The sequence below is a fragment of the Pteronotus mesoamericanus genome, unplaced genomic scaffold, assembly GCF_021234165.1.
Source record: "Pteronotus mesoamericanus isolate MK-2021 breed Mesoamerican mustached bat unplaced genomic scaffold, CSHL_Meso_final contig_20, whole genome shotgun sequence".
Classification (NCBI taxonomy): Eukaryota; Metazoa; Chordata; class Mammalia; order Chiroptera; family Mormoopidae; genus Pteronotus; species Pteronotus mesoamericanus.
In genome coordinates, this window is record NW_026555085.1 from 10,277,709 (window position 1) to 10,292,526 (window position 14,818).

At 46.8% G+C, this 14,818-nt stretch overlaps 1 protein-coding gene across 1 annotated transcript in view; it reads right to left on the bottom strand.

Annotated features, from left to right (window-relative positions):
- Positions 1 to 12,859: 12,859 nt before the first annotated feature.
- The window catches only part of LRFN2 (leucine rich repeat and fibronectin type III domain containing 2), a 39,829-nt gene continuing 37,870 nt past the window's right edge, over positions 12,860 to 14,818 (bottom strand). The window contains exon 2 of the mRNA XM_054568739.1: positions 12,860 to 13,841. Coding sequence (XP_054424714.1) covers positions 12,860 to 13,841 — 982 coding nt within the window. The remainder of the gene's footprint in view (positions 13,842 to 14,818) is intronic.

The window sequence follows — 14,818 nt, forward strand, 5'->3', positions numbered from 1 at the left end:
ACCTGAGTGCCATGAAAGACAGCAGTGCAACAAGGACCAGTGCTGCCCGGTCGGGCCGCCCTTCTCAGCGCATCCCTGAGACCACCAGGCCGGCCTTTCCCTCAGGATCTGGAGGTATTCTCCTCCACGGCTTCTTTCTTTACCCCATTTCTCAAATGCCACATTTCTCCCTTCCTGCTGTGATTGGTGGAGGGGGTATAGATCTCCAGGCCTGGGATCAGGCGATCTCATTCTTAAGTCCAAGGTCTCCTATGGAAGCTCTGGGAAGTCATGGGGAGCACATTCACGCATTAAGCCTGTCACCTGAAAAGTGACAAAATAATCATGGCTAATTCACAACCTGTGTGAGGATGGATGTGATTATGTGAATGACTTCTGAAAATAGTTGTGCTACACATTCCTTGTGTTTTTAACTTTGTTGGCTGCTGCCTTTCTCTATGTTAACTTCCTTCTGATTTTCTTCTACTTTCACAGGGTTGGTCACTGCCCACGATCATCGTTCCAGCCCTAGCAGAGCACATGGAGGCAGCGTGTTTGTCCTCACAGCCATGTTTGGGCGCTAGGAGGCCAGGCTCTTTTAGCAACACCCATCCCAGAGGGAGGGTCCGTCCACTATCTCCTTCCTAGGCTTTGCGAGGCTTTAGCTATTTGGAAAAGGATCTGTTGGTGTGATCTGGGACTCCCTGCATTTTGGTCACTCCCTTTACCTCTCAAGACATCCAGTACTCTACCCTCAGGGAGGAGATTGGAGCTTTAGGCAGCAGAAGAAAAGCCCAGCTCTCACAGGCATGGTTTTCTCAAAGGTCAAGCTTCACACGACTGCTGAGTAGAAAGGACAAGGCTGTGAGCTATAGGCTTTCAGATCAGTCAAGAAGATGGGTCCCTTCCCCTCATCACTCTTAGTTTCCCTATATTTGTCCCAGAGCTCAGCTCTGACCCAAAGGCCTTTCCAATTACCATCAACATGGAAACTCGGCTTTTCATGTGGGTATATTCTCCCCCTTTCATGCACTTATGCACTATCTTGTTTCTCAGAACTGGCCTCCCACAAAAGAGGCCTGAAGGGCTCAAGAGGCCCGGTCAGTCACCCGGGCCCTGTTAAAGCCCCTCAGCTCTGAGTTGTGTGGAGAAGTTTAATAAAGACTCCACATGCTTTTTGCCTACTGAAACTTGTGACTGGTGTGCTGATTCAGAAGTAAAGATTTGGGCTCTTTTATTTTCTTCCCACCCAAACCAGGTGGTGGTTGTGTTGCATGGAAATGAGAATGAAAAGAGGGTGGCAGGGGGGCTGTATTGAGGTGCCCCCTGGTTCTCCCACATCCCCCTTTGAATAATGCTCATCACTGTCTCGGAGACCTAAAACCAGTTGGTTTATGAGACACCTGGCAGAGCTTTCTCTGAGCATTTACACTGTAATAGGGCAAGAACTAAAGGAACAGATATATCTACCAGAATGGCAGGTCGTTATGAAGGATGTGGGAGGGAGTAAATAGTGGTTCATACTGAGGCCCTGGAATTTTGAGTTACTATTTCCATAACCTTGATTTTCTAGTACTTAATGCAGGTAAAGGGAGAATTATTAGGGAACAAATTGTTGGTGGGTGGGGTGACTGTCCGTATCAAAGTGTGAATGAGAGCCATGGTACCCCATCATTGGTCTGTGCCATGCACCTGGGAGGTGGTGGATGACTCTTTTGGATCTCACAATTGGTCATGAAAGTCCCAGAACACATCACTTCTTGGGACCTCAGAGGTTGCCAGTACCCCTGCCCCTTACTTCCCCAGTGTGCCATGGGGACCAGAGCAGATTTATCAAGAGAACAAACACCCCGAAGACTCCCCAGCTGGGGCCCTGGCTCTGTGTTTTTCTACCCCAGTGGTGACCACAGAATATTCTGGGAATTGACCTCTGTAATTGCTCTGGGTCTTTTAGGAACATGAATGGTGTAGTCTGTACAATCCTAGAACCAAAATCATCAAGCTCTGAGCTCAGTGGAGTGCAGGGTATGAGTTCTTGTGTTCTTTTCCTTGGAGGACTTAACGAATTTAAAGTATGGAATCATTAGTAATAGCACCACCTGACAAGGATATTTATAAGCAGAGGAAGGCTTATTTAGAGACCTTTGATCTTTCTAGTCCTGAGACTCTGGATTTAATATATGATTATCATTAATGTCCTATAATTTTATAACAGTGTTGTCATTGATCCACTTCATTAAGTATCATGAATTGGTGACTTCTCTAATCCTAATAGTTACTGTGTAGCTATGTAGAGCTCTAAAATTTTCAAACAAGAATCTTTGGCAGTAGATACTTTGGTCATTTTACAGCTGATACTGAAATGAAGAAGACTCAACTCCCTTTAATGAGAGAGTATGCACTTCACTTGCCTCCTTAGGCCTGCTATTTTACTCCTCCAATCTCTCCAACCCCCACACTTTAGAAGACAAAAACAAACAAAAAAATAGAAAACAGCAACCTGGAAATTATTTAATGTCCAGTTTGTCAGGACAAAATTTAAGGACCTTAGGAGCAGCCTTTGCTTACCGTGAAGCACTGGGACAAGCACAGAGAAGTCTCTGTGCTCAATACATTTCCCCAGTCATTTCCATTTTTAAATGTTACATTCATTCTTTTAACCCTTATTGCTCATACGTTCTGATTCTTTCCAGAAAATTAACTGAAATCCTATTGTCTTTTGCTGTTCCTTAGGTAACTTTGGAGCAATGCCAGCTACTAAGTGATTACCCAGCCCTTCCCCTAAGGTGTTATATCAACTTCTGCAAATTATTTAACCTCTCTATGTCTCAGTTTTGTTGGTAGATGTGCTAACTCCTAAATCACAGGGATGAGTAAGGATTATGAGGACTGACTAATTATATCAGATGCTTACCACACTCTTTATTAAATAAGACGAGTTCACTCTTCACTGCATGGATGGTCCTTTGGGTCCTGTGAAGAGCTTTCCTATTTATGGTGCTTTACAACTAAAAAGGGGGGAGTTCTGACTCCTCCTTCCTCTAGCTAGTTCAAGGTCAATCCAGATTCCATAAAACTTTCTGAAGGACTTCCACCATTCTATGCAATATCCCTCTTCCCAAAGAGACTGCATATAGCAAATTGGTCTACTCTCAATCATTCTCCACCCATTTAGTGTCCAACCATTCCAGGAAGAGACAAATAGATTTGATGGGTGAGCTATGCCCTGAGCCTCCAGTATTTGTGGAGAAACTCCCACCCCCATCTTTTTCCACTAGACCTTGAAATGTAGGTACAGACACAGCCAGGATTTCCCACTGCACCAATTTTCCTACCTGGGGTCAGGAGTCTTTGCCTTCCTTCTGGGAGCAACAAGAACCTGAAAACATATGGGAAAAATACTTGAACCCTGAAAAGGATTTCAACTCCTGGGTAAGGCCTGCTTGCTTCGGGGCTTCACTAGGTAGAGGACCTACAAAGACATTCCAACTGGAACCCTACCCTGGGTCTCTGTTCCTTTCCCCTCTTCTGCATGTGGACCATGGGTGGGCTGGACCTGCACAGTTGTATTCTCCCAATTGTTCTTTTGATTCTGCCCCTTGCCCCTTCCCTGTTGTCCTTGCCTAGACCCCCTTTTTATTGCATAGCTCACAGTAGATGGTGGTGTCTGACTCTTGTCCTGGCCTACCTAGCCCTGGAGGTCTGACAAAACCTCATTTTTATTCATGGAGAAATAGGGGTGTGGTATGAAGGGAACTCCAGTTCTGTGGTCAGAAGATTGAAAGTTTGAGAGCCATTTCTGTTCCATAAGCTTTATAAGAACTTGTGGGTGGAAGGGGGATGGGGACTTTCATCCTCAGTTTGGAAAATCTGTAAATTGGGAAAATAGCAATACACAAATTGGAGTTTTAAGGTAAGGAATGGAAGGAATGATAGCTGTGCATGAAAGAATTTATTTGGAAGAGTGAGATACTGTACAATCCCTCTATATTTGCAGCTGACTTGATTTATCTCAAATGTCTCCTGTTCTGTTTCTTCCCCACCATTCTGCAGACAACACTGGATATAGGGAAGGAACCTCAGTTGACCACCCCTGGAGTTAGATATTGTTGTTTGAGCCCCTTCCAACTTGTTTCCTAACTGAAACTAAAGCTAGAGGGCTCACATGAGAGCACCCTGTCTTCTCATGCCTTGCACAGACCCCCATTTTCCATAAACCTCCAGGAGGATGGAAAGCCTGAGAGCTTAAGCGAAAAGTCCCAGTCACTGCTTCCCTAACAGGTAAAGGCTGAACTGACCTAAGGCTAGTTTGCAGGATTCCTTAGAAGGTAGAATCTCATCAGAACTCTTTAAAGTGTAAAGATCAAGGAAGAATTGGGCCCCTTTACTTAATTGCTGGTGTGATCCTCCCTACTTCCTCCCAGACCCTGGGGTGACCCACAGTCAGCTCTGTTTACCTTCAATGTGGAAGCCAAATTCTTCATGTGTGTGGGTGCTCTATCCTCAGCAACATGTCCTACCATACCCTGACTCTCCCTGAAGCTAATGGGAAGTGTTAGCTCTAACAAAGGGGCCTGCGCAGCCATGCACCCTCCAACCAGCTCCCTCTAACCTCCAGCCAGGTGAAATGCTTCTCTAACATTTCTTCTACATTCGGGTTGGGATTAATGTGATGATTCAGAAGCAAAGACTAAACTGGGAACCAACTGTAATCTTCCTACCTCAAGCAGGTGGATGGTATTTGTGCTAGAGGAAAGATAGAGAGGGGAGATCAGGGGGCTTCCTTGGGTCATCCTACCACCCCTTGGAAAATGTCCACCTCCTAACTCAAGTAGGGACACACTAACCCACTCTCAGACTTTCGTTGAGTGATTTACCTGGCATCTGACCATTTACATTCTAGAAGGGAAAATATCTGTTAACCCAAAGAAAAAAGGAATACATGTGGTAGGTTTCTGGTGGCAGCATTTGTGTCATTCCAGAGCCCTTGTTGTTAGATTTTGGCTGATAGGCCAGAACCTGGAATAAGGGTGAGAATAGAATTCCTATTGGAGAACTGGTGAGTAAGAGAGCCCAAGGATGGGGTCTGGAATAGTCCAGGCCCTTTTAGCTGCAGCTGAGACTGTGGATCTCAGGACATAAAGGAGCATCAGGGACTACCATGTTTCTTGCTCCTTTCCTGCCTCCTTCCCTCTCTCAGTATCATAGACATCAGGGCTAATTTGACAAACATTTGCCCCACCCCCTGCCCCCAACTTCTGCCCTGAGATTTGTGCGGCCAGGGCCCTGGCTCTGTACCTATTGTCCTACCACTACTTTGGCCACAACAGTCTCTAGGAGCTGCTTTCTGTCTGCACTCTGGATTACTTGTGAAGGTGGGAATGATGGCTCTGCAAGAGCCAACTAAGATTATAGAGCCATAACCATCAGGCTTTTGTCTGATTGGAGTACAGAGAGCTACTCCCTGCCTGGGGTAAATTCTGAAATCCATCATGTATGATCTTGCTTACAATAAGATTAATAACAGTTTTCATGGATATTGAACAGCAGGTTCTTATACTCACTGAGGGAGGCTAGATTGGATGACCTCTGATAGTTTTGCCAGCTTTGTTCAGATTCTTTGAGCCTAAACTACCTAATATCATCACTAATATACTATAATTTGTAATGTTTTCAATGATGCATATTATTAATAATAATGACTGTTATCATTCTGCCTTTTTCAATTCGAAGTGTGATCTATGGAACTACATGGTACTCCTCAGGCATACTTACCGAAGTTGATACTTACCATGGATACTTTACTGGAAAGGAAACTGAGACCAAGAAACAGGCTCTGAATGCAGTTCCTCCCACTGAACAGCCCCTCACCCCCAGAAATGACAGCACTTGCCTCAGGTGATTCAGGGCCCCCAGTTCTCTGCAACTGCCCCTCTTCTGGGCCTGCTTTGTTCTTTCCATCCCAACTCCTACCCCTCCTCAAACCTCCCAGGACAGCTAGAGTTACCTCCTCCCACCTTTCCTTGTCCAGGTATAGTCCCCTAGCTGGGAATTTCAGTCTCTGACTGGGCCCCAGTTTGACCCAAACCTAGTCACTTTTGATTACCAGGTCCCTTTGGAACTTAAAATCTAGTGAATACTTCTAGCCAGAGGTGCCGCCTTGGCCTTGTGGTCCTGGCCAACCCACCATCCCTCTCCTCCTAGATAGTAGGCTATTCATTATCTTTAAATGAGTGAAAACAGACCCATCTTTGTAAAACCAGAGAGCTAGACACCAGTTTATGTTCCTGCCCCTCAGGGGCGAATGTGAAGCCATCAAGGTTATGCACAGAGTCCTTCGTTTTTATTTTGATTTCTCTCAAAATCGGCACAGTGTGAGGACGTAGCTGGTTAGCAAATGCATGTTGAACACACAAAACACTGATTTCCCCACCTCTCTCACTTTTTCTGCTGGGTTCAGTCTTCTTAGATTCAGGTTCACCTGCCAAGATTTAGGCTTTTTACATGGAACCTAGAAAACTGCATTTTTATTCACCTCTGCTGCTCTGGAGGCACCTTCAGTTTATTAAATGTTTACTCAAATCTGCCTATCACTAGCTGTGTGGCGTGGGGCAACTTAGATGACCCCTCTCTATCTTAGTTTTGCCAGTAGCAATGGTAATAATAATACCTGCTTCATTGTGTTGTTTTGGTGATAAATTGAAATAATCCATATTAAACTCTTAGAACAGTGAATGGAACATGGGAAACTCTCAATGAAAGTCAGCTATTGTTATCAGTTTCATTTTGCAGTTCAATATCCACTTGGAAAAGTACTAATCCTGAGTCAACCTAATGAAGGGATAAGAATTTTCCTGTAATTAGTTTGAGTAGGGAAGTCAACCAGCTCATCCTTTGGAAACAGACAGAATTGTATCCTTGAGAGGTCCCCAAAGGAATGGGTGGAAAGAGTGTGATAGGGAACCCAGAAGGGGAACATTCAGGATTAGTTGGTATAAATGAAAATGTAAATCTCTTTTTTGTTACATCTCTTCTCAAATGGTGAGCAAAATACCTGCAGTTACCAGGACATGCCAAGTCAGTGACAAAGCGGGCAGGCGTGGGGCTCCGAGACTTTTCTTCATGAGAGAGTGGGAACAGTATCAGAAAGGTCAGCTAACAGAGGTAATCACATCTTGGAGAACAGGGGACACCTTGGAGGTAGCATAAGGGAGTCAAGGGAAAGAAAACTCACCCCTGCAAAGTATATAGATGTTAGAGTCGTTGCTTGGTGTGCTAGGAGCACCAACGAACACGTGTTACAAAGGAAGTGTCAAAAGAAGAGGTGGTGTATCATCATTGCCTGACCAGATGGGCAGCTGGAAGGAGGGACCCAGGCTGGGGGAGGCTGGTCAGTGGGCCAGATGGGTTTGGGGACCCCATGGATATGGGTAAAATTTCAGCTTTACTCCCTCATCAGTAGGGAACCAAGCTGGTAACTACTGGATGCATTGACATCCCAGAAAGGAACTGGATAATGAGGTCTTTCTTGCTCCAGCTTCAGAGAAACTCCAGCACAAGATGGTGGTGGAGAATACTGGTTCTCGTTCAGCAGGAGCCATTCAGTTATTGGCTAAAGGGCCCAGACAAGGTCTCTCAACATGGAAAATCACCAACCTAGAGCCTGCAGAAGAAAGTGCCAAACATTATCCAAAATGAAGACATGGGGCAAGATCACTGTCGTGTCGGAAGATGCTAAATGGCTATAATGAGGATCACAGGACAGCTTGGGAGGTCAGCAACAGCTTCCCTGTTTGTTCTGTTAGGAAACTTATCAATTTTATTCTGCTAGAGGCTGCAGTGAAGGGAAACCAATGAGCCTTGCTGTAAACATGGACTGCTGTGAGCTGGGGAACCTTAAATGAGACCATGTAAACTGAGAATCTAAGATCTTTGGTTTAAAGACTGAAAGCACAACAGATATTTTTAAACTGTGAAGGGGACAGTGTTCCTTTTAGATGTTGGGAGAACACTCTGAATGGGTCACATTCTATTATAATGCAAAGGTAGAAACCTCAGATATGTAACTGGGAAAAGATTTCTTGTCACAACAAATTTTCCCTACTGCCAACAGTATCCCCTAGAATGGCTGAGTTTGGGATTATAGGTGTGAAATTTAAAACTGTGTGTTCAGGTTCTGACTGCTGCCTACTGATAGTCTGTTCTTTGAATAAGTACATCTGTTTTACCAGCAGCACTTTGCAGAGACCCCAGTGGCTGCAAGAACAGAGGAAGCCCCATCATCTTGTTGAAACCCTGAGACCTTCACTGAAGAAACACTGAAAACAGAGAATAGAAGACACAGAAGTACCCAGGCTGTACTTACGAAATGTCAACACCCACAGACTTTGGGAGGAAAGTTACCACTCATTTTGAAGGAGGAAAATCTGAGACAAAGACCTCACTCTTACCTGGCTGGAAACTATCTCTCTTAAAAGAAAAAAAAATAGTGTGTGTTTAAGTTCTTTTGGAATATCAACACTATTATAATGGCAAAATGAAAAACATGTCCTTTGAAGAAAACCTGAAGAATGTGTTATCATTAAGAACTTGGGAACAGAGGGTTGAATGGTTTTTCAGAAAGCTTTTTAATTCAGGTGGGCTCAGAGTGTATCAGCTACCTTCCTTCTGCAAAAGATCGAAGAGGGCTGAAGGCTTCTCTCTTATTAGGAAAGCAGGTCTGGGTGAGAGAACGCCTCTCCTGATGGAGACAAGGGTTTTGGAGTAGGAAGAGGTGGGAAGACGGGCCTGGCCATTGCAGCAAGCTGGCATGTGGGTTTTTGTCTTAAGGGGATGAAGCTACAAGCTTTTAGGACAGAGGGGAACAGCTGAGGCTGGAAGTGGAAAGCTATTAAACAACTCAGCAGGTTAGGAGAAGGGATGATCACAAGGGTGGTCTGGGCAGGACTGTCTGAACCTGGGGGAATCTTCTCGGCCATGGGAGGGAAAGCGGTATAAGCCAAGAAGGGCCAGAAAGGCCAGTGTGAAGTAAGAAGAAACCATTGAAGTTTTTTCCTGGAGTCAACACTCTGTGAATTTTACCAGACCTGAGGCCAAACCAAGGGGTTTTAGATCAGCCTATACATTTGAGTTCTTATATCAGTGTAAATTGCAATCTATAATGAGTTGAAGAGGGAAAGAAAGGATAGAGAGGGCAGCATTGATATTATGGAAAGATCTAAGACTTTGCAGCCATACTTACTGTGTGACCTCGGACAAGTTACTTAACCTCTCTGAGCCTAGGTTCTTTCTTTTGTAAAACTGGCATAACATCTACCTTGAGAGGCTGCAGGGAGGATTCACTGAGAAATGTATATGAAACGCCAACACAGTACCTGAAAACTGTAGGTGCTCAGTAACTCTTAGATTCCTTCCCCTTCCAAGAGCTGGGCTTCCTTGTCAATCATAGCCTGTCTGGAGCTGTGCTGTTCAACACGGTGGCCAGTGCTAGCCATATATGCCTCTAAAGCACTTAAAATATGGCTAGTTTAAACTGAGATGCGGCATAAGTGTAAAAAACACACCAGATTTCCAAAACTTTTTGCCAAAAAAAAGTTAAATGTCCTATTAATAATTTCATAGTGACTACATGTTGAAAAGATAACATTTTGGACATATTCAGTTAGATAAAGTTCATTTCACCTGTTTCTTTAAACTTGATTTGAAGTGGCCCCTGGGAAATTTAAAATGGCACTGTGGCTCACGTTTTCTTCCTATTGGTCAATGATGAGCTAGACATTAGATGAAAATAGGGTTGGGAAGCTGTGTTCCAGAAGTTCGTGTGTTTCTATACTTTGGGTTTGTACTTTGGTTTTTTTTGTACTGCTTCTCTAATAAAAGACCCTTTTTGAAAAAGTGCCATCCAGGGCTCAACCAAAATGCGTGGAAGGTACCTGTGCGCCCCTAGTGGCTAACAGTGGTATGGCCATAGTCTAGGAAAGAGGAGGCAAGTGGTATATGAGAGAATTCAGTTAACAGGTGGAATAGTAGGGGTAGCTGAGGATGGATTAGTCTGTTTTAGCCTGGAGCTTCACTATAGGTCCCTCTACTGCTCTTTAGTCCAGAGGATGGCCTCATTCTCTTATTTAAGAAGGTTTCCATCTTATACGTGAACTTGGCAGGAAGCAGGCTCCCACTGGGCAGTAACAAAGGTGTAAGGAAAATGACACTTCAAAGCCAGCTTTAGAAGACCGCAGAGTTTCCAGAGAAATGAACAGCAGACATTCACAGACATGAGAATGTTCTTTTTTTCCTCTCTCCCAAGAAGTGCGGTTGGTGGTTGTTTTTAAAACTGTACATTTTACTGTACATTTTTTTTAGCAAAGGAGAAGATTGGCATTTATATTCTGACCACAAGGATGATGCTTTCAAAACTTCAAGTCAGAAACATGACAAACACAGTGCAAATACATATCATGTCACGACAGAGCTCAGAACCGCCAACGAGAACAGATGTTTGGTTCCTCCCCTTCCAATGTCCACCACTTTCCCTCTGGGCATCTGAACCCAAAGGCAAAAAGAAAGGTGGTATTTAGGGTCACTTCCTCAATGGCTACATTTTGAAAGGCTGAGTGAGAAGGTGCAGAGAGAAAAAGGAGAGGAGGAAAATGGTGAAGGAGATGGAGAGGGAGGGTGGGATAGATTTCCTTTCAAATCACCCATTTTTGTGGGTGCCACCATGACTGGGGAAGGCTTGTGTTCTGCCACTGGTACTGGCCTGGAAAAATTAACTTGTGGTCTTAGGAAGAGATTGACCTTGTCTGTTAATAACCTTGCCAGGACCACACAGGGATCAGGGAAAGCAGAGAGTCACAGGAAGAAAAAGGATTTTGAGACCAGGAGGTGGAGGGAAGGTGAGGAGAGAGGAAAGTGAGGAAGGAAGGGGAGGAAGGATGAAAGCATGGGGTTTGGAGGCTCCTGGGATGGAGCCAGAAGGCAATCCTGCATAGACAGTTCTCCACCCTTTCCTGTTCTTTCTGGGTTGGGGTTGGGGCCACCACTCAGCTCTGGGGGTCTGAGCCCATCAGAACTTTTTGGCCCAAGATAGACTCACTTGTATGCTTTGTATGTTGTGTTTGGCAAGTGGAAGAAGGAGGGAAAAGGACAAGAGAGGAGCTGCAGATCAATGGCAGAATCTTGGGAGGGGAAAGAATGAGTTGGGGAGACCAAGTGAGAGGTAGTGTGTTGGCAATGAGGAGAGACCTGTAACAGACAGAGACCAAGAGAGACAGATGCTGGGGAAAGTCCTTCAGATGTCGCTAAAGCAGTTTCTCTCTGGCCACATCTCCCTCTCCCTCTTGACCCTGGGAGGGTGGGGGTCGCTCCTTACATGGACGTGAGCCCATGAGCCCTCCTATCGCCATCATGTCATTTCCATGGATGGATCCTCCTCATAGACGGCATCCATGGATGGCATCCTCATGTTCCATCCTGAGCCAGCTTCTGCAGCAATAAACAGAGGACAGAGTTTGGACACAGACATGCCATAGCCAGGGTGAAGACAGGGTGACAGATCCCACCACCACCCAGGAGGTAGGTAGGTGGTCTTGGCCTCTGCCCTGACTTGGTCACTAACTTCCTGTGTGACCTTGGGCAAACTCCTTATACTCTGGGGGGAAAGGGAGGGAGGATTAAGGATGAAATAATTGCAAACTCCTCTTCAAGCTTCCAAACTCTATGATACTATAAAGATCCAGCATTCTCCTCCAAATCCTCTGGGATTCTCCTATGTTTCCAGCAGGAAGGAGAGGGACTGCTTGACCTGTGTGTGCTACTGGTACCGCTGAACTGGAAACCTCATCATTTAAAGTCATGAGAGTTCATTGGTCCTTAGAAATGGAGTGGAATTGGAGACCTGGTATGATCCCAGCATTTTGTGAATTAGGAGACTAAAGTCCAACGAGAGAAAAGGGTCCCCCACCCAATGTATTCAGCTGGTTTATTCAGTAGTGGTTCTGGAACCCAAACTCAGAGCTTTGGACTCTAAGTCCAGTGCTCCTTTGCCAGCCCATTCTGCTTGGCTTACAAGAGGTTCCCTTGGCTCAACACATGCTAATGAAGATTTTCTGTTCCAGCTTCCCCACAAAAGAGGCAAAAATCCCAAAGGAGCTCCAAGAGCTAACATCCTTATGCCCTTATGACTCAAAAAGCCCTTCTCCCTCTCCCTGACACAGGTTAGGAGTCCTGGCAGTTACCTTTCTGGTTTAAGCCATTGTGATGGATGTGGACAGTCATGTTTGAAAAGCAAAGAAAGCTTGGTCAGGTACGGGAGATCACTCAACCCTCCCAAGTGTGGGGACAGTTGTGAATAATGAGAGGTCTAGACAAGGGACTCCACAGTCTTCCCCCAAACAAGTGTGAGACCAGACTTAGTCCCTTCTCTCCTCAATTGGCAGTAACACTGCCAGGGCTGCTTGGAACCTGCTTTCATATGTAGAACAAACTTTCCATTACCTGTATGAATGAAGAGGTGTTTGGGAAGTGGAAAAAATAAACTAAAAAATAAAAACAACACTGGCACCGTAAGCAATCCAAAGCCACTTGCTTATACGTTGCATTTGTGATTAGAAAGGTGAGAGTCCCACCTTTCCAAACACTAAGGGCTCAGTCCAACACTTAGAGATCAAGTCCGCTTTCCCTGAGCACACCCTGGCTGGGTGGTGGCGGGGGACAGCCTGGGAAGGTGGTGTGGGTGGTGGTCAGGCGGAGGCCATTGACAGGGAGACTAGACTGTCCCTGGATGTAAACATCACCATGGAAACCCCACGAAGACTTGCCAGTAAAGATTCTTTCCCTTCTTCCACCCTGCAAAAGCAGGAGGGAGGACACCCACCCCCCAAACCTACACCGTGCTCTCCATCACCCACTCAGAGCTGCCAAAAGTCCCCCGGGTTCCCACTAGGTCACTCTCCTCAAAGGGCAAGAGCATGCCATTCACAGAGAGGCTCCGCTTTGTCCAGATGTTTGACACTCTCCGAGGGGGGCTGTAGCCATCTGGGGCAACCCCTCCAGCTGCCGCAGCTGCAGCCGCAGCAAAGTCCCCCATGTCAAAGGAATGGCTGCGTTTGGCCTTGCCCTCCAGGGGCAAGGGGAGCAGGCTCCTGGCCCGGGCCGCAGGTGGTCCCAGCAGTGGCTCTCGGTCTGAGTGGTGGCCCCGGGCCGATGTCCCAGACCCTCTCCCGCCTGGAGTCCTGGAGTCCAGCAGCTCCTCCTTTCTCTGACTCTTGAGGTCCAGGGAGGCAAAGGCCCCCATCAGGCGGTCAAGGTTGGGCTTGGGGCGTGGGGCAGGGGGCGGGAGCCTCCAGGGGCCTCGTCCCAGTGCTGCAGCCTCCCCACTGCCCAGGGAGCTGGAGGAAGAGGAGTCACTGCATCGGGCAAAGCTGGGACTGAACTCGACCAGCTCATTGCGCACCACCACCTTGGGTGGCCCCAGTGTGGGAGCCCCGCTGGGCACACTGCCCAAAGCAGATGGCTGGGCCCCGTTGGTCTGTGAGTGCACGTTGCTGACTGTGGCAGCCACCATCTTGCTGGGGGCGTCATGGTTGCAGACCTTGTAGCGTACCATGAGGATGACGATGAAGACCAGCAGCGTGGCCACAATGATGCCACCGATGACCAGGATCATGGTGCCACCCAGGATCTGGCTATGCATCGACTGGCACTGTGGGTAGTCGGCCTTGGTGAAGAACTGGGCACAGCCCACAATGTTGGTGGCCGTGAGTGTTGTGGCTGTGTCATCCCACATGGCCAGCACGCACAGGTCATAGCCGGTCCCTGACACCAAGTTGTTGACCACAAAGGCCTTGTTGGAGGCTGGGATCATCCTAGGGTGGATGGGAGTAGACACAGAGGGGGAAGGATGGTGAGGGATGGCAGGGTGGTAGGGGACAGAGGAAGAAATAGAAAGAAAAGGAGTGACAGGAGAGAGAAAGAAGTGGGGAGGTGAGAGAGAGAGGGAGAGAAAGACAGAGGGACACGGAATGAGGGAGAGCAGGAGAGAGTGAGATGTGAAGAGACAGGGAAGGGGAGACATGGAGAACAGGGAGAAGGAGGGGGCAAGAGCAGAGAAGAAGCAGGGACATGCAGGTGACAGGAACAAGGCATAGGAAATAGTGAACAAGTCAGAGTTGTGAGGAGAGGGACCCAGATAAGAAAACAGAAAGACAGGTCAGGGTGAAAAGGGAAGTGAGAGAAAAATTCAAGGGTAGAAGTGTCAGAGAGAGATGTACACAGGGAGAGGTGCCAGTGATCAAGTTTGGGAAAACCACCCAGAAGAGGTGGAAATAAACATGATGAATTCAAAGTAGAGACAAGAAAGTAGTTGAAAGATGGAGGTACAGGGAAGAAAGAAGAGAGACCCAGCAGAGATGAGAGAGGAAACACAGGGAGGGGCAGAGGGAGAGACAGAAAGGTTAAAGTCCTGATGCAAAAGCAAAAATTAAACAGAAGGACACTCCCCCCAACCCCTGCCAGCCAGCCCCGCTTCTGCCATGTCGGCTGCAATTATTCCAGAGTCTCTGGAAAGTGCTGGGGTGAGAGTCAGGTTGGCTCTGGCTTTGTTCCAGCCCACCCAAAGACTCAGTCTCTGCCTTGTCCTCTACTTTGGAGATGCATCAACACTGACGGAGTCTCCTGTCTGGGCCCCATGCTACATAGAGCCACAGCCAAGGCCCCGACCTCAGGAGCCAAGACCATCCTCATCTTCAGATGACTTTCTCATGCCTGGGTTGCGGGGAGGACATTTGCTGGGGAAAACTGAGAGGAAGGGGCAATATTGAAGACTAGAGGGTGATTCTGCTTC